Below are 25,662 nucleotides of genomic sequence, written 5' to 3' on the forward strand. Positions count from 1 at the left end.
GAGACATTTAGTGTGTATCACAGTATGCTGTGCCTGTTTATATTTTAGTTCTTGTTGTTTTGAATGATATGATGTGATATTGTTAATGTTGAATGAATTATTTATTGAACTGATCTTTGGTATTGTGTTTTGTTTGCAGACATTTTAAGTACATCCTGTACCTAGTTACTTAATCACATAAAAAGATGGTCTGAGAGACAGTTTCTATTCCAGAGACATAAGATTTAAACACATTTGAAGATGTCACATGGTACGCCGAGAAAAGTTGGTGAATCTGATTTTTTACCCAGAGCTAGCCGTGGAACTGAAGCGACCAAGTATTTTGATCAAGATCAGTAGAACAAATAATCTAGTTAGTGTCTGGAGGTCCTAGATTCAAGTCCTTGTCTCATCTGGTCCCTACATTTTCTCCTTCGCTGTTTTGTTACAGGTTCAAGTATATGCTCAAAGACTTTGAGAAAAGATTGAGTATTTAGCCTCATTATTGTAGTAGAATTAGACTTCGCTAATCATCAGTAGCCATGCCTGCATAATTGGTAGCTATAGAGCATCCGGCTTGACTTATGAGGTCCCAGGTTTGAGACCAGATCTGGCCGCAACATATACATTTTTTCACCCTTTCTGGCGAAATATGAATTTTTTTTTATTGAAATCATCAACTTCCATTATTGTCAAAAACCTCAACTGACTTGAGAAGAATGAACTCTGAAATGATGTCTTCAACTCACTCTAATTTCTTTATTTTTGAACCAATTTTCAGAACTCTAATTTCTTTATTTTTGAGACCAAAAAAAAATATGTATGTTTCAGGTACCCCTACCTACCCTAGTTTTTACCTCCGACCCTACCTATTTTATAACACTTTTTGCTTTAAGTTTATCCAGATAAAGTACAATTATGGTAATGAAAAATAAAAGACTTCTAGCCAGCCTAAAGCCTAAAAGACAAATTACTTTGTAATGTAGTAATAAAGCAACTCAACCCCTCCCCCACCTCTCCCAAAAAAACTAAAATAAAATAAATTCCTGACCGACCTACCCTATTTTTTTCAGCCATGTAACCTGAAACATGCATATTATTTTTTTTGGCCCGAACCAACTTTGTAGAAATATTTTGTATACCTATTGAACAACATGTCTTGTGTTGTCAGCAGCTTTTATGCCTATTTAATCTCTTGTCATTAATAACTTGTATGAACGATCTAGATCTTGACTGCTACATGCTGGTCAGGGGTGCTCGAGTTTTTAAATTTTAGATATGGAGGAAATTATGACAACAGATGTACCCATTAATATGAAACAAATCAACATTCAGCATATTTGATAGTTATGGTCAGAAATCTTTATCACATTTTCATTTTAATATGAATTTAAAAATAGCTCCGACATTATCGCGGAGGTTCGAACTTGCGACCCTCTAGCCTTGGTCAGTCGTTTAGACCAATTCGACCATAGGTAACATATAGCAAGACGGAGTAAAAACGAAAGTCAAGCATAACACAGATACTTAGAACCACTTTTTTTTAAAGCAATCCTAGTCAAGCATAACACAGATACTTAGAACCACTTTTTTTTAAAGCAATCCTATTCCAGATGAAATTCAAAATAAAGTTTAATCTACAACATAGTTTTCCCCACTGGGTCGACATGACCAAAAAAGCACTGTACTTTGACCCAAGACACGTATCTATATAGCAACGCCATTACAGAAGATGAACTTCATCGAAAACAGTCATTCGTAACGGTTTAAACTCTAAGGAACCGTTCCAGCATACATTATGCACTTAAAAGATGATAAACCAACATAACGCAACACAATATTTCTACAACGAATCATAACAAACCTTGTTCCGCCATTTTTATCTGTGGCCCTGTCACGTGTGACTGAAAACTAAAACAAAGAAATCAAATAAAATAATTCGTTACGAAAACAACAATATAAAAATCCACTCGTATTCATTCGTATCCTTGTTTCAATAAAAAATAAGAATTGTATTTTTTTCTTAGCAGTTTACATAATTTTACTGCGGATCAATTTTTCAAATCCGCTGAAAGTAAACTTCCGGTTCACCGGTGAAAGCCATTTGGACGGATTAAGACCTAGTTCGACTGTTCAAGAACGCTGAATTTTAAGCCGTAGTTTTTACTGTCTTGTCCTGGTGTGGAAATTTCATGATACAAAATCGAATTCAGTACTGATCTGATATCAACAGCGACAGATTATTCTTGAAATGAAATCGTTAGCAGCTGTTCGATCAGCTGATCAACTGTCAAGTCGTAGAGAGACATGACACCTGTAACCTTTGTCAAGTTGTCACCGGTCAAATTAGACTTTTTGCAACGACTGAGACACTGAAGTCACCCAAGATTGCTCAGTGCGATGATTTAGATGTAAAGTAAATCAGTTTCGAGTGAAATAGAGACTTGCAGATTACTTATAAATATGTTGGTTCAATGGACCATATCACATTTGTTCAGTAATCAGTATCTTTGTATACATATCATGTGATGGTCACGGACATCATACAAATTAATTATTAACTCTCTGGATGATTTTAAAGCAACACAAATCTATGGATGGAACTTTACTTAAATGATGTTTCACAAGCCTGACTGTGTCTGAATGAGCGACTTTAAAGCAAATAGATAATAAATGACATACTCATAAATTGACAAAACTAGAAACTGCATTAGAACTTTATCATACCGATAGATTCAGAAAATGTCGAACCAAGAGGTACGACAGAAGCCGCAGATTATCCAATTGGATATGATGGACAAGAGAAAGTACTATCCTCTCGCTCTAGGAAGTGGTCTGTTTGTTCGATTTGTCCAGTACCCACTGACCTTAGTCAGAACGAGACTACAGGTGCAGCGTGGGAAGGATGTGTATAAAGGGACATTTGACGCACTGGTCAAAATCCGTAAAACTGAAGGAATTCGGGGTCTATATCAAGGATTCGGAGTTCATGCCATACAAGCTTGTAATTCTCTTATATACATCACAATTTATGAAAACGTGAGGCAGGTGATGATGAATAAAGAGGACCTTCAGACATTTAAATATAAAAGTTACCTGAGTAGTTTCGTTGGAGGCTTTTCTGCGAGTTTGATATCCCAGACAATCGCAGTACCAATTGATATTGTGTCCCAACATATGATGTTGTTAGGGCAGAGTAAACAACGAAAGGAAGATGTGCCGTCTAAAGTGAAAGTGAAACTAGAGCGTCTACAGGGAATCCACATACCAGATGAGGTATTGACTATTATCCAGAGCCTATTCTGTAATACGGGGGTTTCGAGCTCCCAAAACGACGTGGGTAAAGTACAATTCACCGTCAATTAGTCTATAGGTATTTAGCACGCTGGTACATGTAAGTCAAAGACCCACTATATATAGACTAATATATAGAGAAAGGTATGGAACTTCTCCGTGACGCAAAATTGGGTAATTTAGTTCAAATTGCTGGGAAAAAAAATATCCAGACCAGATATCTCAACAGTTTCAGTCTTCATTAAAAGTTAAGATGTTAAACTTCATGATGATAACAAGAAGTCATACTGAACTAGTCTACTTTTTTCACAAACAGCCTCGAAACTTGAGAAATTGACAGTGAATTTCCCTTAGTCAGACACGACCGAGAACTTTTTTTGCAAAGGAAAATGTCTACACTGAAAACACGGCAGCCTACAATAACAGGCTTTGACATAAACAAACATCAGGTGAAAACAAACGTATTTACTTGTTTGACGCTTCATTCAAATCCCCCTCTCATGATCCTTATGTCGTTTTTCAGCGCTATTAGTTATCCGTGTCAGCTTGACGGCCATTTTGCCACTTTCTTGAAAGTTATGTTCAGCCTATAATCTCATTGGCAGAGTTAAAACAAACCGGCCATGTGTCTGTTCCCATTTTCTTATAATTATTACAAATACAATGTACGATATAATATTACTACTTTGATATACTGTATATCGTGCTTTAATTTTGTGGGTCAATATTTCGCGGTTTCCTATAGAGAGCAAATTCTTGCAGGTACAATTTCACGGTTCACTTACTCCTATAATTCATTAAAACTATTGTTCTCAGATGGAGGTTTGGTTTACAAATTCATAGTAATTGTTTGTACTTATTTACAATGAAATACTGATTATTAAGCCAGTGTTTAGTGAAATTGAGAATATAGCAAAATAAACCATTCACAAAATTCATCTATCCCCAAAATTAATCTATCCACGAAATTGAACTATACACAAAAGTAAGCTATTCATGAAATTAACCTGCTATGCAGTAATAGATGATGCTTTGTGTTTCAGAAAAAAGCTAAGAAGATAGATGTAGTTAAAGCGATTATCTCCGAAGTACACAGGAAGGAAGGAGCCAGTGGATTTTATCGTGGCTACTTCATCTCCATGGCAGTATATGGCCTTGGTAGCGCCCTCTGGTGGCCTTTTCAGGAATTTTATAGTTGTAAGTTTTCAAGTGTAGATATAGTGATAATGTTGTTGGTTTTATTAGTTTAACGTCCTATGAATAGTTATTTAAAGACGTGCCAGGTTTGCTGGTGGAAGAAAGTCAGAATACTCGGAGAAAAATCACCAACAACTGCGCCATATTTGATTCAAACTCGAAACCCAGAGGTGTAGGGCTTGTGGTAATTAATATGTTGAGACATTTTAACCACTCGACCACCGCACCATCCCTTAGTGATAAGAATAGTGTTTAAGTGTAAATAACAATAATCATAGTAGTGCATATAAATAATTTCTAGACTGTGATAAATAGAACCTTACACTTGTGACTATATGATGTAAAATTTATAGAATTTCTCAAACAAGGTCAATAATTTCATATGTCACAAGGCTTTAGGCAAGTTGCATATATCAAATAATTTCACAAGTTAATAAATTTCATATTACATAGACATAAGTGTAAGACTTATATTGATCAAATAACTTTTATCAATGAAACTATAAGCAAAAATTTTAATTCTATCTTTAGAAAACAGAAGAATTCGGCTGATATGGAATGTAATATTTCCTTCAACCGACACAATCATTTGACATCATTTATTTTATTTTAAATGACGCCATATATAGATATCTGTGATGTCATAAAAATGTTTTGATGTTTCTCATAACTTTATATCTATCATAACAGATTTGGTTGTTCCGACCTTTCTCAAAGGCTTAGTTCTAATATTATAACAGATTTGGTTGTTCCGACCTTTCTCAAAGGCTTAATTCTATTATAACAGATTTGGTTGTTCCGACCTTTCTCATAGGCTTAATTCTATTATAACAGATTTGGTTGTTCCGACCTTTCTCATAGGCTTAATTCTATTCAATATAACAGATTTGGTTGTTCAGACCTTTCTCATAGGCTTAATTCTATTATAACAGATTTGGTTGTCCCGGTCTTTCCCCAATGGGTTCCCAGAATCCTGTTGGATGGAGTATCCGCATTCCTGTCCGGTTTGACTACTGTTACGATAACCAACTCGATGGAACTGGTCCGTGTCCGAATGCAGGTAAGTAGTTAAGGCCAAGTATACTACTGGATTCTGCAGACTTCATCGATCCCTATACATATATTAACTGAAACTGGATACAACATGTCACATATGCTTCCAGTGTCTTATTTTAGGTTATTTTATGTTAAAGATGCTCCAACATCGTCATTTAAAAAGTAGTTACCGGTAGTGTATATATATGTCCAATGAACACAAAATATGATATTAAATAAATTATTTTGCTTTTGGTGCATGCTCAATCATTACTTTATTCCATATAGGACATAGTAACAAGGAATTTTTCAAGACACAATTAATTATTTTTAATATTTTTTAATTTTATCCGGAAGTAAAATTAGAAGCTCAAACTTTTCAATGGTGGTAATGATGTCAAGTAAGTTACTTTTGTGACTGAAGACAAATACTTATTTGTCTGCTCCTGTTTTTGATGGAGAAAAAAATACTACTTGTCGGAGATGTAGCATCTTTAAGGTCACTGCTTAGCTAACTTAGCTAAGTTGATAAAAAGTGTGTACACATCAGGCATAACCTTAGGTATTACTGTTGACTCCTAGATTGTTGTGTTGCTTGCACATTTTCACAATTGTCATTTTTTTGTCCGTGTAAACTAATTAGATAATGAAACCACCTCCATGCCTTTACCTATTTTAAACTGTGTAAACTGACTGTGTTTTGTAGGTAGGTCGTACAGGGTTTAAAGAGACGGTGCGAAGGGCGTGGAGAGATGAACGACTAGGTATCTTCACTAAAGGTCTAACAGCGCGTATGATACATGTGGCACCCTTCAGCTTCCTCATCATGACCTCCTACTCCACCATCAAACATCTTAGTCTTAAGGAGGACCACAAGGAAAATGTCAACTGGTGATCACGGATTTAAATAGGGGCTTTATTTTTAGAATTTCTGTTTTTGAAAAAATGTTTTTGAAAAAATGTGGTAATCTCCTCCAACATCAATGACACCACTGACACTTTTACTCCCCAGGGTCATTATGTATTACAAACACATGATTTTATCTCCTGTAGCACTGATGTCACTTATTAAATAGTTACCTCCCCTGATATCAACATTGTAGTAATAACCTCCCCTGATCCAGATATCAACATTGTGGTAATTACCTCCCCTGATTCAGATATCAACATTGTAGTTATTACCTCCCCTTGATTCAGATATCAACATTGTAGAAATTACCTCCCCTGATTCAGATATCGACATTGTAGAAATTACCTCCCCTGGTTCAGATATCAACATTGTACTAATTACCTCCCCTGATCCAGATATCAACATTGTAGTAATTACCTCCCCTGATTCAGATATCAACATTGTAGTAATTACCTCCCCTGATTCAGATATCAACATTGTACTAATTACCTCCCCTGATCCAGATATCAACATTGTAGTAATTACCTCCCCTGATTTAGATATCAACATTGTAGTAATTACCTCCCCTGATCCAGATATCAACATTGTAGTAATTACCTCCCCTGATCCAGATATCAACATTGTAGTAATTACCTCCCCTGATCCAGATATCAACATTGTAGTAATTACCTCCCCTGATCCAGATATCAACATTGTAGTAATTACCTCCCCTGATTCAGATATCATTATTGTAGTAATTACCTCCCCTCATTCCATGGACACCAATGAAGAAATTATCACTCTGACCATGGTTAACTTCTCTTCCCTGGCCCCTATATCTCCTCTGGCCCCGAAGTAAAGTAGTTATCTCCTCTGGTTCCAATATTATCTAAGCTCCCCTTGTCTGGATGTTACCTGTGAAGTAGTTACCACCACTTTCCCCTATGTTACCTGTGAAGTAGTTATCTCCCTTGGTTACAATGTTACCTATGATGAGTTAATTCCCCTTGTCCTGATGTTACCTGTGAAATTGAAATCTCCCTTGGTTCCAATGTAACCTGAAGAGTTATCTCCCCTTGTCCAGATATTACCTTTTACATACTGACATTTTATAATTTTTCTTTCAAATTTATCTAAAAAAAAGATTTTGTTTTTCAGAATTGATAATGACACCATGCACTGAATGAGTCTATGTTATTTATAATAAAAATAATCCTGCACATGATAATTAGACAATGCTTTCATGCTGTTTTATATAAAATTCTGTGCAAAATTGAGGCACCGGAAATATGTCTTAGGTTGAATGTTGTTGTTGTATATGAAACATTTATATAAGTGTGAAAGACAATGTGAATGTGATAATATATTTTATACAGATATGGAAAAATGCACAAGTGTCACCAGTTATTTAAAATAAATAACTTTTGAAGAAAAAAATGAAAGAAAGTAAGAGAGAGAGTTTAAAGATGGAGATAAATCATTGAATTATTTTGAAAATAAACTCAGGTGTCTTTCCAGAATTGTGTTGTATTATTTTGCTCATGTATTTTATAGTGAGTAAAAAGTAGATATAAATGTAATGAACCTATTCCATATAATTTGTGAGCCAGACTTTTGAGTGTATCTTTAAGTTGAACAGAGTTAACTGCCCTTGATTGCAGTTATTTGTAAGTTAAATAAAGTTAACTGCCCTTGGTTGCAGTTATTTGTAAGTTAAATAAAGTTATCTGCCCTTAGTTGCAGTTATTTTTAAGTTATATATAATTATCTGCCTTTGGTTGCAGTTGGTTTTGTTAAACAGAGTTATCTCCCTTGGTGCCAGATATACTGTAAACAAACATAAGTTCACATGTACTTTTGGGAATTTCACAATCTGAAGTAATTTCAGGAATGTTTATCTGCGCCGATTCATATAAACATAATTTAGAGATTTCCAATTCAATATGTAATAACATCAAAAAGTTACTGTAAATCAACTCATTTTAGTGGGTACTTATTTTCACTTGTTTTTTTTAAAGGATGTTTTCACAAAGATATAATTTCATAATCTGGAATTCTACCTTACCTTACTTAAACAGTTTCATAGCAATTTAGTTTCGCTATTTCTTATCGCTCGCATTATCTGCCAAATTTAATCATGTGAAAAAAGTAGGTTTAAAGTATGTGAAAGTTAATCTTGGCAAACTTGAAATAGATATTGCAAAATTTAGAATCCACAGAAACAAGCCTCATTTACAGTACATTGTAATGTGATTACACGTCACCTTCTCAGATTTTTCTTCTTTACTATTCATGTCCAAAATTTCTTCACCAATAGACTCTTAAGGGTAAATTTTACTCTTAAATCTAGCTCATGCACATATTTCTGATTTTTGTATTCTGTTTGTGAAAAAGATTGTTCTAATCATTAGTAATGCTAGAAAATATTCAAGATATTGTTTAATTATATTGATTTTTTAGTTTATTATCTTGTCTTAATAAATTATTTATATACAAGAATATACCCGTCTTTTTTTTCTTTTTGTATGATAAGATGGCCAAGTGTTGAACAGTTAGCTACTGTCCCAATATCAATCCCCTGAGCCTATTGGTTATTGAGAAGAATGTGTTTGAATGAAAAGCTTATGAACGGGGCAAGCAGGTAGACGAAGCGAGTGTACAGTGACTATAGGTTTAAATATCAAAGAAACACAATTTAACAAAGCATGACAATTTATTGACTCCTGCCCTATCCGGGCCTCGAACTCACGATCTGCGGCACCCAATCGCCTAGCCGAACATATATGGGCCTTCTACCACTGCGCCACACGCGTTCTCACTCTCACAGCCAATAATTTATACGTTAGGAGAAGGTTCTCACTCTCATGGCCAATCCTTTATACGTTAGGAGAAGGTTCTCACTCTCATGGCCAATACTTTATACGTTAGGAAAAGGTTCTCGTTCTCACGGCCAATAATTTATACATTAGGAGAAGGTTCTCACTCTCACGGCCAATGCTTTATAAGTTAGGAGAAGGTTCTCGTTCTCACGGCCAATGATTTATACGTTAGGAGAAGGTTCTCACTCTCACCGCCAATAGAAGGTTCTCACTCTCACCGCCAATACTTTATACGTTAGGAGAAGGTTCTCGTTCTCACGGCCAATGCTTTATACGTTAGGAGAAGGTTCTCACTCTCATGGCCAATACTTTATACATTAGGAGAAGGTTCTCACTCTCATGGCCAATACTTTATACGTTAGGAGAAGGTTCTCACTCTCACGGCCAATACTTTATACGTTAGGAGAAGGTTCTCACTCTCACGGCCAATACTTTATACGTTAGGAGAAGGTTCTCACTCTCACGGCCAATCCTTTATACATTAGGAGAAGGTTCTCACTCTCACGGCCAATCCTTTATACATTAGGAGAAGGTTCTCACTCTCACGGCCAATACTTTATACATTAGGAGAAGGTTCTCACTCTCACGGCCAATACTTTATACGTTAGGAGAAGGTTCTCACTCTCACGGCCAATACTTTATACGTTAGGAGAAGGTTCTCACTCTCACGGCCAATACTTTATACGTTAGGAGAAGGTTCTCACTCTCACGGCCAATACTTTATACATTAGGAGAAGGTTCTCACTCTCTCACTGAGGCCAATACTCTTTATACGTTAGGAGAAGGTTCTCACTCTCAGGCCAATACTTTATACGTTAGGAGAAGGTTTCTCACTCTCACGGCCAATACTTTATACGTTAGGAGAAGGTTCTCACTCTCATGGCCAATACTTTATACATTAGGAGAAGGTTCTCACTCTCACGGCCAATACTTTATACGTTAGGAGAAGGTTCTCACTCTCATGGCCAATACTTTATACGTTAGGAGAAGGTTCTCACTCTCACGGCCAATACTTTATACGTTAGGAGAAGGTTCTCACTCTCACGGCCAATACTTTATACGTTAGGAGAAGGTTCTCACTCTCACGGCCAATCGTTTATACGTTAGGAGAAGGTTCTCACTCTCACGGCCAATACTTTATACGTTAGGAGAAGGTTCTCCTCTCTATGGCCAATCTTTATACGTTAGGAGAAGGTTCTCACTCTCACGGCCAATACTTTATACGTTAGGAGAAGGTTCTCACTCTCACGGCCAATCTTTTATACGTTAGGAGAAGGTTCTCACTCTCACGGCCAATCCTTTATACGTTAGGAGAAGGTTCTCACTCTCACGGCCAATACTTTATACGTTAGGAGAAGGTTCTCACACTCTCACGGCCAATACTTTATACGTTAGGAGAAGGTTCTCACTCTCACGGCCAATACTTTATACGTTAGGAGAAGGTTCTCACTCTCATGGCCAATACTTTATACGTTAGGAGAAGGTTCTCACTCTCACGGCCAATACTTTATACGTTAGGAGAAGGTTCTCACTCTCACGGCCAATACTTTATACGTTAGGAGAAGGTTCTCACTCTCATGGCCAATACTTTATACGTTAGGAGAAGGTTCTCACTCTCACGGTCTCATCAGCCAATCTTTATACGTTAGGAGAAGGTTCTCACTCTCACGGCCAATACTTTATACGTTAGGAGAAGGTTCTCACTCTCATGGCCAATAATTTATACGTTAGGAGAAGGTTCTCACTCTCATGGCCAATACTTTATACGTTAGGAGAAGGTTCTCACTCTCACGGCCAATACTTTATACGTTAGGAGAAGGTTCTCACTCTCATGGCCAATACTTTATACGTTAGGAGAAGGTTCTCACTCTCATGGCCAATACTTTATACGTTAGGAGAAGGTTCTCGTCTCTCACGGCCAATACTTTTATACGTTAGGAGAAGGTTCTCACTCTCACGGCCAATCTTTATACGTTAGGAGAAGGTTCTCACTCTCACGGCCAATACTTTATACGTTAGGAGAAGGTTCTCACTCTCACGGCCAATACTTTATACGTTAGGAGAAGGTTCTCACTCTCATGGCCAATACTTTATACGTTAGGAGAAGGTTCTCACTCTCACGGCCAATACTTTATACGTTAGGAGAAGGTTCTCACTCTCATGGCCAATACTTTATACGTTAGGAGAAGGTTCTCACTCTCACGGCCAATACTTTATACGTTAGGAGAAGGTTCTCACTCTCATGGCCAATACTTTATACGTTAGGAGAAGGTTCTCACTCTCATGGCCAATACTTTATACGTTAGGAGAAGGTTCTCACTCTCACGGCCAATACTTTATACGTTAGGAGAAGGTTCTAGTTCTCACGGCCAATACTTTATACGTTAGGAGAAGGTTCTCACTCTCACGGCCAATCCTTTATACGTTAGGAGAAGGTTCTCACTCTCACGGCCAATACTTTATACGTTAGGAGAAGGTTCTCACTCTCACGGCCAATCCTTTATACGTTAGGAGAAGGTTCTCACTCTCACGGCCAATACTTTATACGTTAGGAGAAGGTTCTCACTCTCAGGAGAAGGTTCTCGCTCTCATGGCCAATACTTTATACGTTAGGAGAAGGTTCTCACTCTCATGGCCAATACTTTATACGTTAGGAGAAGGTTCTCACTCTCACGGCCAATACTTTATACGTTAGGAGAAGGTTCTCACTCTCACGGCCAATAATTTATACGTTAGGAGAAGGTTCTCACTCTCATGGCCAATACTTTATACGTTAGGAGAAGGTTCTCACTCTCACGGCCAATACTTTATACGTTAGGAGAAGGTTCTCACTCTCACGGCCAATACTTTATACGTTAGGAGAAGGTTCTCACTCTCATGGCCAATACTTTATACGTTAGGAGAAGGTTCTCACTCTCATGGCCAATCCTTTATACGTTAGGAGAAGGTTCTCGCTCTCACGGCCAATACTTTATACGTTAGGAGAAGGTTCTCGCTCTCACGGCCAATAATTTATACGTTAGGAGAAGGTTCTCGCTCTCACGGCCAATAATTTATACGTTAGGAGAAGGTTCTCACTCTCACGGCCAATACTTTATACGTTAGGAGAAGGTTCTCACTCTCACGGCCAATCCTTTATACGTTAGGAGAAGGTTCTCACTCTCACGGCCAATCCTTTATACGTTAGGAGAAGGTTTCCTCTCATGGCCAATACTTTATACGTTAGGAGAAGGTTCTCGCTCTCATGGCCAAATAATTTATACGTTAGGAGAAGGTTCTCGCTCTCACGGCCAATGCTTTATACGTTAGGAGAAGGTTCTCACTCTCACGGCCAATCCTTTATACGTTAGGAGAAGGTTCTCACTCTCACGGCCAATCCTTTATACGTTAGGAGAAGGTTCTCCTCTCATGGCCAATCTTTATACGTTAGGAGAAGGTTCTCCTCGGCCAATACTTTATACGTTAGGAGAAGGTTCTCACTCTCACGGCCAATACTTTATACGTTAGGAGAAGGTTCTCCTCTCAGGCCAATCTTTATACGTTAGGAGAAGGTTCTCACTCTCATGGCCAATCTTTATACGTTAGGAGAAGGTTCTCACTCTCATGGCCAATCCTTTATACGTTAGGAGAAGGTTCTCGCTCTCATGGCCAATACTTTATACGTTAGGAGAAGGTTCTCACTCTCATGGCCAATCCTTTATACGTTAGGAGAAGGTTCTCGCTCTCATGGCCAATACTTTATACGTTAGGAGAAGGTTCTCGCTCTCACGGCCAATACTTTATACGTTAGGAGAAGGTTCTCACTCTCACGGCCAATACTTTATACGTTAGGAGAAGGTTCTCACTCTCATGGCCAATCCTTTATACGTTAGGAGAAGGTTCTCACTCTCATGGCCAATACTTTATACGTTAGGAGAAGGTTCTCGCTCTCATGGCCAATACTTTATACGTTAGGAGAAGGTTCTCACTCTCACGGCCAATACTTTATACGTTAGGAGAAGGTTCTCCTCTCACGGCCAATACTTTATACGTTAGGAGAAGGTTCTCACTCTCATGGCCAATCTTTATACGTTAGGAGAAGGTTCTCCTCTCACGGCCAATACTTTATACGTTAGGAGAAGGTTCTCACTCTCACGGCCAATACTTTATACGTTAGGAGAAGGTTCTCACTCTCATGGCCAATACTTTATACGTTAGGAGAAGGTTCTCGCTCTCATGGCCAATACTTTATACGTTAGGAGAAGGTTCTCACTCTCACGGCCAATACTTTATACGTTAGGAGAAGGTTCTCACTCTCATGGCCAATACTTTATACGTTAGGAGAAGGTTCTCACTCTCACGGCCAATACTTTATACGTTAGGAGAAGGTTCTCGCTCTCACGGCCAATACTTTATACGTTAGGAGAAGGTTCTCACTCTCATGGCCAATCCTTTATACGTTAGGAGAAGGTTCTCACTCTCATGGCCAATACTTTATACGTTAGGAGAAGGTTCTCGCTCTCATGGCCAATACTTTATACGTTAGGAGAAGGTTCTCACTCTCATGGCCAATCCTTTATACGTTAGGAGAAGGTTCTCGCTCTCACGGCCAATGCTTTATACGTTAGGAGAAGGTTCTCACTCTCACGGCCAATCCTTTATACGTTAGGAGAAGGTTCTCACTCTCACGGCCAATCCTTTATACGTTAGGAGAAGGTTCTCACTCTCACGGCCAATACTTTATACGTTAGGAGAAGGTTCTCACTCTCACGGCCAATCCTTTATACGTTAGGAGAAGGTTCTCACTCTCATGGCCAATCCTTTATACGTTAGGAGAAGGTTCTCGCTCTCACGGCCAATACTTTATACGTTAGGAGAAGGTTCTCACTCTCATGGCCAATCCTTTATACGTTAGGAGAAGGTTCTCACTCTCATGGCCAATACTTTATACGTTAGGAGAAGGTTTTTCTCACTCTCACGGCCAATCCTTTATACGTTAGGAGAAGGTTCTCACTCTCATGGCCAATCCTTTATACGTTAGGAGAAGGTTCTCACTCTCACGGCCAATACTTTATACGTTAGGAGAAGGTTCTCACTCTCATGGCCAATCTTTATACGTTAGGAGAAGGTTTCTCACTCTCACGGCCAATGCTTTATACGTTAGGAGAAGGTTCTCGTTCTCACGGCCAATGCTTTATACGTTAGGAGAAGGTTCTCACTCTCACGGCCAATGCTTTATACGTTAGGAGAAGGTTCTCGTTCTCACGGCCAATAATTTATACGTTAGGAGAAGGTTCTCACTCTCATGGCCAATCCTTTATACGTTAGGAGAAGGTTCTCGTTCTCACGGCCAATGCTCTCACGGCCAATAATTTATACGTTAGGAGAAGGTTCTCGTTCTCACGGCCAATACTTTATACGTTAGAAGGTTCTCGTTCTCACGGCCAATAATTTATACGTTAGGAGAAGGTTCTCACTCTCATGGCCAATCCTTTATACGTTAGGAGAAGGTTCTCACTCTCATGGCCAATCCTTTATACGTTAGGAGAAGGTTCTCTTTCTCACGGCCAATGCTTTATACGTTAGGAGAAGGTTCTCGCTCTCACGGCCAATGCTTAAGCCTTTATACATTAAGTGAAGGCTTTCACTTCAATGGCTAAACGTCAAGGAAATAATAGGACCGACCTACGGTTACCATACGCAATTGTTGAACACTACAAATTAGGGATTCTGAAAAATGCGTAATAAGTAGACAAACTTGTAATACATAATAAATAAGGATGTTATAAAACATTGATGTCTCTCACTTGTTGAATTATTGAGCTCAATAATTCAAAATCTCTAGATATAGATGCATGTAACTTCACTAGTCAAGGGTGTCATGGGTATTGAGATTTCAGGGAGGGAGTATCGTGTTCAATACCCTTGGCTAGCAAAGTTTCAGGGACAGTATCGTACTGAATACCCTTGGCTAGTTAAGTTTCAGGGAGAGTATCGTACTGAATACCCTTGGCTAGTGAAGTTTCAGGGACAGTATCGTGCTGAATACCCTTGGCTAGCAAAGTTTCAGGGACAGTATCGTACTGAATACCCTTGGCTAGCGAAGTTTCAGGGACAGTATCGTGCTGTACACCCTTGGCTAGTAAAGTTTCAGGGACAGTATCGTACTGTACACCCTTGGCTAGTAAAGTTTCAGGGAGAGTATCGTACTGAATACCCTTGGCTAGCAAAATTTCAGAGAGAGTATCGTACTGAATACCCTTGGTTAGCGAAGTTTCAGGGAGAGTCTTGGCTAGCGAAGTTTCAGGGACAGTATCGTGCTGAATACCCTTGGCTAGCGAAGTTTCGGGGACAGTTTCGTGCTGAATACCCTTGGCTAGCGAAGTTTCAGGGACAGTATCGTGCTGAATACCCTTGGCTAGCGAAGTTTCGGGGACAGTTTCGTGCTGAATACCCTTGGCGAGCGAAGTTTTAGGGACAGTATCGTGCTGAATACCCTTGGCTAGCAAAGTTTCGGGGACAGTATCGTACTGAATACCCTTGGCTAGTAAAGTTTCAGGGACAGTATCGTGCTGTACGCCCTTGGCTAGTAAAGTTTCAGGGAGAGTATCGTACTGAATACCCTTGGCTAGCAAAATTTCAGAGAGAGTTTCGTACTGAATACCCTTGGCTGGCGAAGTTTCAGGTGTAGTAAATACGGTACACAGTGTTATTTGTATAACTCGGACTTTAGTAAGTCTGTTAATCTGTATCACTACACGCTTGTATGTCTGAGCATGCGCATTGTAATAAACTGAATACAAGATGGAAACCTCCATGATGATGTCACGTTGTGTTGTAAGCTACTAGAAACGGGTTTTAGCTACGATATAACATTCTGGCGACGAGGATGGCTGGACGCATGGGGAAAATCGACAACTTTGACGATTCCGTCGAGTCGTGGAAGTGTTATCAGGAACGTCTGGAACAATTTTTTAAGGCAAATGAGGTGCCAAATGGAAAAAAAGTTCCGGTGTTGTTGAGTGTTATTGGCGGGAAACCGTATTCCATCCTGCATGACTTGGTTGCACCAGATTTACCGGGTGATAAATCGTATGTAGATTTGGTCGGCGTCTTAAATGGACATTTTAACCCTCAACCGCTACAGATAGCCGAGCGTTTTAGGTTTCACAAGAGAGACCAGAAGTCGGGTGAGTCGATCAGAGAATTCAATGCAGCCATACGAAAATTAAGTGAGCATTGTGGGTTTGGACAGTCTTTGGATGAAACTTTGAGAGACAGATTAGTGTGTGGTCTACGTAATGACAATATACAAAAGAAACTGCTGTCTGAAGATAATCTGACCTATAAAAACGCGTTAGATATTGCAATTGCAATGGAAACTGCATCCCGAGATGCTGTGGAACTTCAGAGGGAAAAGTCAGGAAACATTGTAAACAAAATAAACAAGGTTAACCCAAACAAGAAAATGAAGAAATAAACTCAACAAAGCGTCTTAAAGAATGAAAAGAAATCACAGAAACCATGTTTTCGGTGCAACGGAAAAAATCATAGTGCGGAGGAATGTTTCTACAAGGACTACTCGTGCAACGCTTGTAAAGAAAAAGGACACATACAGAGAGCCTGCCGAAGCACAGAAAAGAAGTCTAATTCTGGAAATAAAAAGGGGAAGGTGTACTCTCTAGATCACGATGACAGTGATGATGACAGTCTACTTGGAAGTTTAACATTCACGGTAAAGAACCTCGACAGTGACGTCATATGGGTAAAACCGGAAGTGAACGGTAAAGTAATCGCTATGGAACTGGACACCGGTTCTCCAGCTACCATCGTTCCTGTGTCCGTCTATAAGAGACATTTCAGTGACTGTAAACTGGAAACGACAGATTTAAAACTTCGTACTCTAGTCGGTGAGAAAATAAAGGCACTAGGTCAAATTAAGGTGAAGGTCAACCTAAACGGACAAAAAGCAGTGCTACCGATACACGTTGTTAGTGAGGAGTGCAGAGGTCCGCCATTACTCGGAAGGAACTGACTCGATGTGTTGACACTTGATTGGACGGCAATCAAGGAAGCTCGGCGACTCAACTTTCATGAGAAATGTGAAAACATGACAGTACAAGGTCTCAAACTGAAATATGCCGCCGTGTACAAGGATGAGTTGGGTACGTTAAGGGACATTTCCGCTCAGATCAAAGTACGCCCCGGGGCCAATCCGAAATTTTGTAAGGCGAGAACTGTGGCATACGCCATTAAACCAAAAGTTGAAACTGAGATAACACGATTAATGGGTGCTGGTATCCTAAAGAAGGTCGAAACGAGTGAATGGGCCACACCGATTGTGCCAATCCCTAAGAAAGACAATTCCGTGAGAATATGTGGAGATTTCAAGGTCACAATCAACCCGGTACTCGACGTGGACCAGTATCCGTTACCGAAAGTTTGAGGACATATTCGCTTCGTTAGCCGGAGGTGTGAAATTTACAAAGTTGGACTTAAAGCAGGCGTACCTGCAAATGGAGGTGAGACCAGAGGATCGGAAATTCCTAACTATAAACACCCATCTTGGCCTTTTCCAATATCAGAGGCTCGTGTTTGGTATAGCCTCGGCACCTGCCATTTGGCAACGTGCCATGGACCAAGTGCTTCAAGGGATAGGTCGTGTCCAATGTATTCTTGATGATATGATTATAACCGGCGAAACGGAGGAAGAACATATGCGAAACCTCGAAACCGTGCTTCAGCGCCTAGATAAATTTGGTCTACGCCTGAACAAGGAGAAATGTGCGTTTATGCTCGACAAGATCGAATTCTGCGGTCATGTAATCGACAAGGACGGTATTCACAAAACCGACGACAAGGTCAACTCTGTAGTCAACGCTCCGATTCCGAAAACCGTGAGTGAGCTCCGAGCTCTGTTAGGGTTAGTGAACTATTATGCGAGGTTTCTCCCAAACCTTGCTACCGTACTTAGCCCGCTACACAAACTTCTGGAAAAGGATGCTGAATGGGAATGGACCGAGGAATGTCAGAATGCCGTCGACCGTGTGAAGGAAATGATGACATCGGACGAAGTTCTGACGCATTACGACCGGCGATTACCCGTGGTACTCTCGTGCGACGCGTCTCCGTTTGGTATCGGTGCTGTATTGTCTCATCGTCTCGAGAACGGCGACGAAAAGCCAATAGCATATGCCTCGCGAAGCCTTACTGCTGCTGAAAAAAACTACTCGCAAATAGACAAGGAAGCTCTGGGAATTGTATGGGGTGTGAAAAAGTTCTACGCCTATCTCTACGGTCGTGAGTTCACACTAATAACGGACCATCAACCCCTGGTGTCTATTTTCCACCCATTGAAAGGTATTCCTGCTACGACAGCCGCACGTCTTCAGCGATACGCGTTGTATTTGTCCGGTTTTCAGTACAAGATTGAATTCAAAGGTACGAAAAGTCATGGAAACGCTGACGGTCTATCGCGCTTACCGATCGTGAAGGAACGAGAAACCGACGAGCCGGATGTCGACTATGTGTTCATGACGACTCAATTTGACACACTACCGGTATCGATCAAGGAAGTGCACCAAAGTACAAGGAGAGACCCAGTATTGTCGAAAGTCTATGAAATGACATTAAACGGTTGGAATAATGATGTGAAGGCAGACCCCGACATAGCTGCCTATGCTAACCGTAAAACGGAACTATCGTTACACGACGGATGTTTGATGTGGGGGATACGTGTAATAATTCCCGAAAATCTCCATCTCAAGGTCATGGATCAAATACATGAAGGTCATCTTGGTGCGAGCAAGATGAAGGCGCTAGCCAGGAGCTACGTCTGGTGGCCAGGAATAGACAGTGACTTAGAAACACAAGCTAAAAAGTGTCATGGGTGTGTGATGCACAAAAGTAGCTCGAACGCCGCACCTGTGCACCCATGGGAATGGCCACAACTACCATGGATGCGAGTCCATGTCGACTTCGCCGGACCTTTCGAAGGATCCATGTTCCTCCTCATGGTGGACGCTCATTCTAAATGGCCGGAAATAATACCAATGTCAACGACGACGGCTTCGAAAACGATCGAAGTTATGCGTGAAGTGTTCTCCAGGAACGGCTTACCCGAATGTATAGTTTCGGACAACGGCCCACAATTTGTATCTGACAAATTTCAACACTTCATGAAATACAACGGTATACGTCACACTACGTCCGCACCATACCACCCCCGTACCAACGGTTTAGCGGAACGACTATTTCAAACCTTCAAACAGGCCATGAAAGCATCGCGAAAGGACGGAGGAACGTTAAATAAAAGACTATGTAATTTCCTACTAGCCTACAGATCGACACCACATGCGACAACGAACGAAACCCCGGCGCATTTGTTCATGGGAAGATCGTTACAAACACGCCTGAGTCTTATCCGACCGAGCACGAGTCGTACAGTTCGTAATAATCAGGAGAAGATAATAAACGAAAATCAGTCGTCTCGACAATTCAGCGAAGGAGAAACGGTAAATGTACGTGATTATCGACAAAGCGGAGAAAAGTGGATCCCAGGAACTATCGAATCGAAAACAGGTCCACTTTCGTACCGAGTAAATGTTGGTAATGGAGCGGTGTGGCGGAGACATACCGATCAAATCATCAAAGGGAAATTACCCATCCCTGAACTCGTTGTTGACTTACCACCCAAATTACCAATACCAATCACACCGAAGGCCCCAGAAACAGTCCCTATCCAACCTCCATCCGATGTCGCGACGCCTCCTCCACCGTTGGAAAATCCTGTGGCTGTGTCCTCGGGCAAGACTGTGTCAGCACCATCTCCGAGACGAAACCCAGCTCGACGAAGGAGAGCTCCATCGCGTTAAGCGTTTAGATTTGTAGCTAGGTATAGGTCAGAGCCGCACTGTGCTCTGGGGACATAATAACTCCCCGTGCAGACTCTTAAGAACCCCTGGGTTCTATAATGTTTAAGTTTTGTTTAATTTTTCTATTGACAAAATGACAATGTTATACTGTTAAGTGTTTTATTTCATTTCATAAAGTTAAAAATGAGTGTTTTAAAAATCCATCTACAGTGTCGTATAATTGAGAAACTGACATTGACATTTATGATTTAAAAGAAATGAGTAAATTTAAAGTCTATAATTTACTGTGTATCTTTAAAGAAAAATACTCTAAATATCCCCTATAATAATTAATGGTGAAATTATAGACATTTAAAGACTGACTTTTTAAATAGAGGGGAGGAATGTAGTAAATACGGTACACAGTGTTATTTGTATAACTCGGACTTTAGTAAGTCTGTTAATCTGTATCACTACACGCTTGTATGTCTGAGCATGCGCATTGTAATAAACTGAATACAAGATGGAAACCTCCATGATGATGTCACGTTGTGTTGTAAGCTACTAGAAACGGGTTTTAGCTACGATATAACATCAGGGAGAGTATCGTACTGAATACCCTTGGTTAGCGAAGTTTCAGGGAGAGTATCGTACTGAATACCCTTGGTTAGCGAAGTTTCAGGGAGAGTATCGTGCTGAATACCCCTGGCTAGCAAAGTTTCGGGGACAGTATAGTACGTACTGAATACCCTTGGCGAGCGATGTTTTAGGGACAGTATCGTGCTGAATACCCTTGGCTAGCAAAGTTTCAGGGACAGTTTCGTGCTGAATACCCTTGGCTAGCGAAGTTTCAGGGACAGTATCGTGCTGAATACCCTTGGCTAGCGAAGTTTCGGGGACAGTTTCGTGCTGAATACCCTTGGCTAGCGAAGTTTCAGGGACAGTATCGTGCTGAATACCCTTGGCTAGCGAAGTTTCGGGGACAGTTTCGTGCTGAATACCCTTGGCGAGCGAAGTTTTAGAGACAGTATCGTGCTGAATACTCTTGGCTAGCAAAGTTTCGGGGACAGTTTCGTGCTGAATACCCTTGGCTAGCGAAGTTTCAGGGACAGTATCGTACTGAATACCCTTGGCTAGCGAAGTTTCAGGGACAGTATCGTGCTGAATACCCTTGGCTAGCGAAGTTTCGGGGACAGTTTCGTGCTGAATACCCTTGGCTAGCGAAGTTTCGGGGACAGTATAGTACGTACTGAATACCCTTGGCGAGCGAAGTTTTAGGGACAGTATCGTGCTGAATACCCTTGGCTAGCAAAGTTTCAGGGACAGTTTCGTGCTGAATACCCTTGGCTAGCGAAGTTTCAGGGACAGTATCGTGCTGAATACCCTTGGCTAGCGAAGTTTCGGGGACAGTTTCGTGCTGAATACCCTTGGCTAGCGAAGTTTCAGGGACAGTATCGTGCTGAATACCCTTGGCTAGCGAAGTTTCGGGGACAGTTTCGTGCTGAATACCCTTGGCGAGCGAAGTTTTAGGGACAGTATCGTGCTGAATACTCTTGGCTAGCGAAGTTTCAGGGACAGTATCGTGCTGAATACCCTTGGCTAGCGAAGTTTCGGGGGACAGTATCGTGCTGAATACCCTTGGCTAGCGAAGTTTCAGGGACAGTATCGTGCTGAATACCCTTGGCTAGCGAAGTTTCGGGGACAGTATCGTGCTGAATACCCTTGGCTAGCGAAGTTTCGGGGACAGTATCGTGCTGAATACCCTTGGCTAGCGAAGTTTCGGGGACAGTATCGTGCTGAATACCCTTGGCTAGCGAAGTTTCAGGGACAGTATCGTACTGAATACCCTTGGCTAGCGAAGTTTCGGGGACAGTATCGTGCTGAATACCCTTGGCTAGCGAAGTTTCGGGGACAGTATCGTGCTGAATACCCTTGGCTAGCGAAGTTTCAGGGACAGTATCGTGCTGAATACCCTTGGCTAGCGAAGTTTCAGGGACAGTATCGTACTGTACACCCTTGGCTAGTAAAGTTTCAGGGACAGTATCGTGCTGTACACCCTTGGCTAGTAAAGTTTCAGGGACAGTATCGTACTGTACACCCTTGGCTAGTAAAGTTTCAGGGACAGTATTGTACTGAATACCCTTGGCTAGCAAAATTTCAGAGAGAGTATCGTACTGAATACCCTTGGTTAGCGAAGTTTCAGGGAGAGTCTTGGCTAGCGAAGTTTCAGGGACAGTATCGTGCTGAATACCCTTGGCTAGCGAAGTTTCGGGGACAGTATCGTGCTGAATACCCTTGGCTAGCGAAGTTTCGGGGACAGTATCGTGCTGAATACCCTTGGCTAGCGAAGTTTCGGGGACAGTATCGTGCTGAATACCCTTGGCTAGCGAAGTTTCAGGGACAGTATCGTACTGAATACCCTTGGCTAGCGAAGTTTCGGGGACAGTATCGTGCTGAATACCCTTGGCTAGCAAAGTTTCGGGGACAGTTTCGTGCTGAATACCCTTGGCTAGCGAAGTTTCAGGGACAGTATCGTACTGAATACCCTTGGCTAGCGAAGTTTCAGGGACAGTATCGTGCTGTACACCCTTGGCTAGTAAAGTTTCAGGGACAGTATCGTACTGTACACCCTTGGCTAGTAAAGTTTCAGGGACAATATCGTACTGAATACCCTTGGCTAGCAAAATTTCAGAGAGAGTATCGTACTGAATACCCTTGGTTAGCGAAGTTTCAGGGAGAGTCTTGGCTAGCGAAGTTTCAGTGACAGTATCGTGCTGAATACCCTTGGCTAGCGAAGTTTCGGGGACAGTTTCGTGCTGAATACCCTTGGCTAGCGAAGTTTCAGGGACAGTTTCGTGCTGAATACCCTTGGCTAGCGAAGTTTCAGGGACAGTATCGTGCTGAATACCCTTGGCTAGCGAAGTTTCGGGGACAGTATCGTGCTGAATACCCTTGGCTAGCAAAGTTTCTGGGATAGTATCGTGCTGAATACCCTTGGCTAGCGAAGTTTCAGGGAGAGGATCGTTCTGAATACCCTTGGCTAGCGAAGTTTCAGGGACAGTATCGTGCTGAATACCCTTGGCTAGCGAAGTTTCAGGGACAGTATCCTGCTTAATACCCTTGGCTTGCTAAATTTCAGGGAGAGGATCGTACCATTGGCTGAAACCCCCTAATACGAATAAGAAACTTATTAAAAATGATAGGTCTGAAAAGTCCTAATAAGGATTTTTACCATTGGGTGAAAGGTCCTAATAAGAATACGAAACTTAACAAAAACAATTGTTCTTTCCATCATTGAGTGAAAAGTCCTAATAAAGTATTAAGAAGGGCCAAAAATGTAAGGAGCGTGGGCATACAAATGTACAAGGAGGATTTAACTAAAATAATGATGCAAGAGGTCCAATGGGCCGTATCGGTCATTTGAGTGTTAGTGCAATACAACTATAGTAGTCCACGCCATATCATCCTCGATATTCCAGGGGTTCCGATCACATACGATCTCTACACCCCTGGAATATCTCAGTGACAGCTCAGGGGATCAAATCTGAACCAATCACGGAACTGGAAAACATTTTCGTTAAAGACTATAGGGAGAGCAACGCCCTAAAGTAGCAGACCAGAGATTATATATTTCTATTAAGTGGGGAGCCCCTGTTTTGAACCATGCATAAAAAAATAAAAATCAAATTTATTCTGAAATTGGTACATCCAATATGGAGGGTTTGATTTAAGTTTCTTTTTTTTATAAAACAAACATAACTTTAATGGGTTAGAGATTACGATTCTGGGCTCCTCCGGAAGTGCGTCTTGACCGGAAATGCTAGCTTTACTTGAAGGAAAATCCATGTCGCGGGTATAGGCAAAAATATTGAAAAATCCACACAATTGATATACGAAATGAATTAACTTATTTTGGCATTGTGATAGAATTGCTCAATTTAAGGCAGGTCTTAAGAAAAAACTTGTGTACAATTTTTTGCAAGTTTGGGCTAAAAATCACGATATTTTGCAATTTTTCAGGTATTTCTTTTTGTTGTTACCATGGTATTCACTAGTCCGCTAAACCTGCCTATATTATTAGGCTTTTTTATTTTTTAATATATATTAGGCAAAAAAAAATAAAATAAAAAAAAGCCTAATAATATAGGCAGGTTTAGCGGACTAGGTATTCACATGCACGCATAAGCGCAGAATATGACCAAATCTTTATCAAAATATCACATTTTAATTGCAAAAGTTGTGCAGATTAATTATATATATATACTTTTGTACAGGTATTTTTTTACAGTTAAATGACTATATCTATATTTCTAAGGCCTTATTTTCATAGATTGTCCAAAGCTACTGTTTTCTGCTACCTAATTCAAAGCCAAATAGTCAATCACAGTGTACCGTTATACGGCTCTTTTAATGTACATCAAATGAATAAATTACCTATTCTGTTCTGTAGCCTCTAATTTTACTATGAGCTAGTCCAGGAGTGATATATCGTATGTGATCGGAACCCCTGGAGTAGCGAGGATGCAGCAATGGATGCTACAGACCCTATATTAGGTGTCTTGGCCTAATAGTTACTCACAAGAAGTTGTTAACAGATTTTAGCATATTTGACCTCTGTGACCTTGAATGAAGGCTAAAGTCATTCATTTGAACAAACTTTGTAGGGCTTCATCACAGCATGCCACATGCCCAATATCGGTATTCGTGCTGGGCCTATCGATTATTGAGAAGAAGCTGTTTGGATGAAAAAAAGGCATGGACGGCGGACTACGATGAACGAAGAACGATGAATATATGTCTTCGTAGCTGCAATAATGTAGCCCAAAAGACTTTTAGACAGAAAATGGCGTCCTCTTTGGAGCTGTTACTGCTAGTGGAGCAAATTAATGGTTATGCAAACCATTATTAAAACGTTTGCATGTATTTTATCTTACTTGTTTTATATCGCTTACCTACAAGGCAATAAAACTAAACCGTATAAAATATCAAATTCTCAGCGAGACATTATTTGTTTACATATACATATATGCTTTATGAAGAGAATTTATACTACAAATTATGAATTTGACGTCTTGTGAGCGGTTCGGTAGATATTAAGAATGGTAGTTATTTTGTTTTGGACAATATTATTTGTAAATGCTTGTATACTTGTATACGCAAAAAAAAAATTGAAAACCTACAAAAAAGTTTATAAAATTGTGCTCGAGTGATTTTCTGAGGCAGTGCTCCATTAGGACACATATGGACCTTTTTGTACAAAAAAAAATATGTACCTTTATTGAGGTCCATATGGTGTTTTACCGCCCGGGTAGAATAAATAATAACCGAGGGTAGTTTCTTTTTCAAATGTCAAAAACATTTAATAATGTGCATGCTAATGAAAAGAAAAACGTTGGCTATAGGACGCCACCTTGAAGAATGCAGCGTTTGGGCAATAAGGTTCACAAGATAATATTAGTCGGTGTTAAATTCTGTTACATAACCACGAAGCAAAATATGACATAAATGTATTGTTCTACATTCTTTATGAAACATATAACAAGAAACATTGACAAAT

The 25,662-nt window shown here is 40.3% G+C and overlaps 5 protein-coding genes across 6 annotated transcripts in view; 2 read left to right on the plus strand and 3 right to left on the minus strand.

Annotated features, from left to right (window-relative positions):
- The window catches only part of LOC138306791 (cytoplasmic aconitate hydratase-like), a 34,842-nt gene extending 32,958 nt beyond the window's left edge, over positions 1–1,884 (minus strand). For both annotated transcript variants that reach the window (XM_069247280.1, XM_069247279.1), the window contains exon 1: positions 1,844–1,884. In XM_069247280.1, coding sequence (XP_069103381.1) covers positions 1,844–1,856 — 13 coding nt within the window. In that variant the 5' untranslated portion in view covers positions 1,857–1,884. The remainder of the gene's footprint in view (positions 1–1,843) is intronic.
- A 174-nt stretch (positions 1,885–2,058) lies between these two features.
- On the plus strand, positions 2,059–8,889 carry LOC138306796 (solute carrier family 25 member 44-like). Its single transcript, XM_069247284.1, has 4 exons — positions 2,059–3,255; positions 4,317–4,470; positions 5,403–5,530; positions 6,212–8,889. Exons 1-4 carry the CDS (start codon positions 2,722–2,724, stop codon positions 6,398–6,400), a joined length of 1,005 nt encoding a protein of 334 aa, XP_069103385.1. The 5' UTR covers positions 2,059–2,721; the 3' UTR covers positions 6,401–8,889.
- Positions 8,890–15,227: 6,338 nt separating this feature from the next.
- LOC138305846 (hemogen-like) lies at positions 15,228–16,070 on the minus strand. Its single transcript, XM_069246110.1, has one exon. It carries the CDS (start codon positions 16,068–16,070, stop codon positions 15,228–15,230), a length of 843 nt encoding a protein of 280 aa, XP_069102211.1.
- A 71-nt stretch (positions 16,071–16,141) lies between these two features.
- Positions 16,142–17,287, plus strand: LOC138305847 (uncharacterized). The gene is made up of 2 exons (XM_069246111.1): positions 16,142–16,671; positions 16,807–17,287. The coding sequence occupies exons 1-2, from the start codon at positions 16,142–16,144 to the stop codon at positions 17,285–17,287; spliced, it is 1,011 nt and encodes a 336-aa protein (XP_069102212.1).
- Positions 17,288–20,783: 3,496 nt separating this feature from the next.
- Positions 20,784–23,951, minus strand: LOC138305849 (microtubule-associated protein 4-like). Its single transcript, XM_069246112.1, has 4 exons — positions 23,886–23,951; positions 21,784–23,233; positions 21,405–21,662; positions 20,784–21,322 (listed from the first exon to the last, which is right to left on the minus strand). The coding sequence occupies exons 1-4, from the start codon at positions 23,949–23,951 to the stop codon at positions 20,784–20,786; spliced, it is 2,313 nt and encodes a 770-aa protein (XP_069102213.1).
- Positions 23,952–25,662: the final 1,711 nt, after the last annotated feature.

This window comes from Argopecten irradians, chromosome 13 (assembly GCF_041381155.1).
Source record: "Argopecten irradians isolate NY chromosome 13, Ai_NY, whole genome shotgun sequence".
Classification (NCBI taxonomy): Eukaryota; Metazoa; Mollusca; class Bivalvia; order Pectinida; family Pectinidae; genus Argopecten; species Argopecten irradians.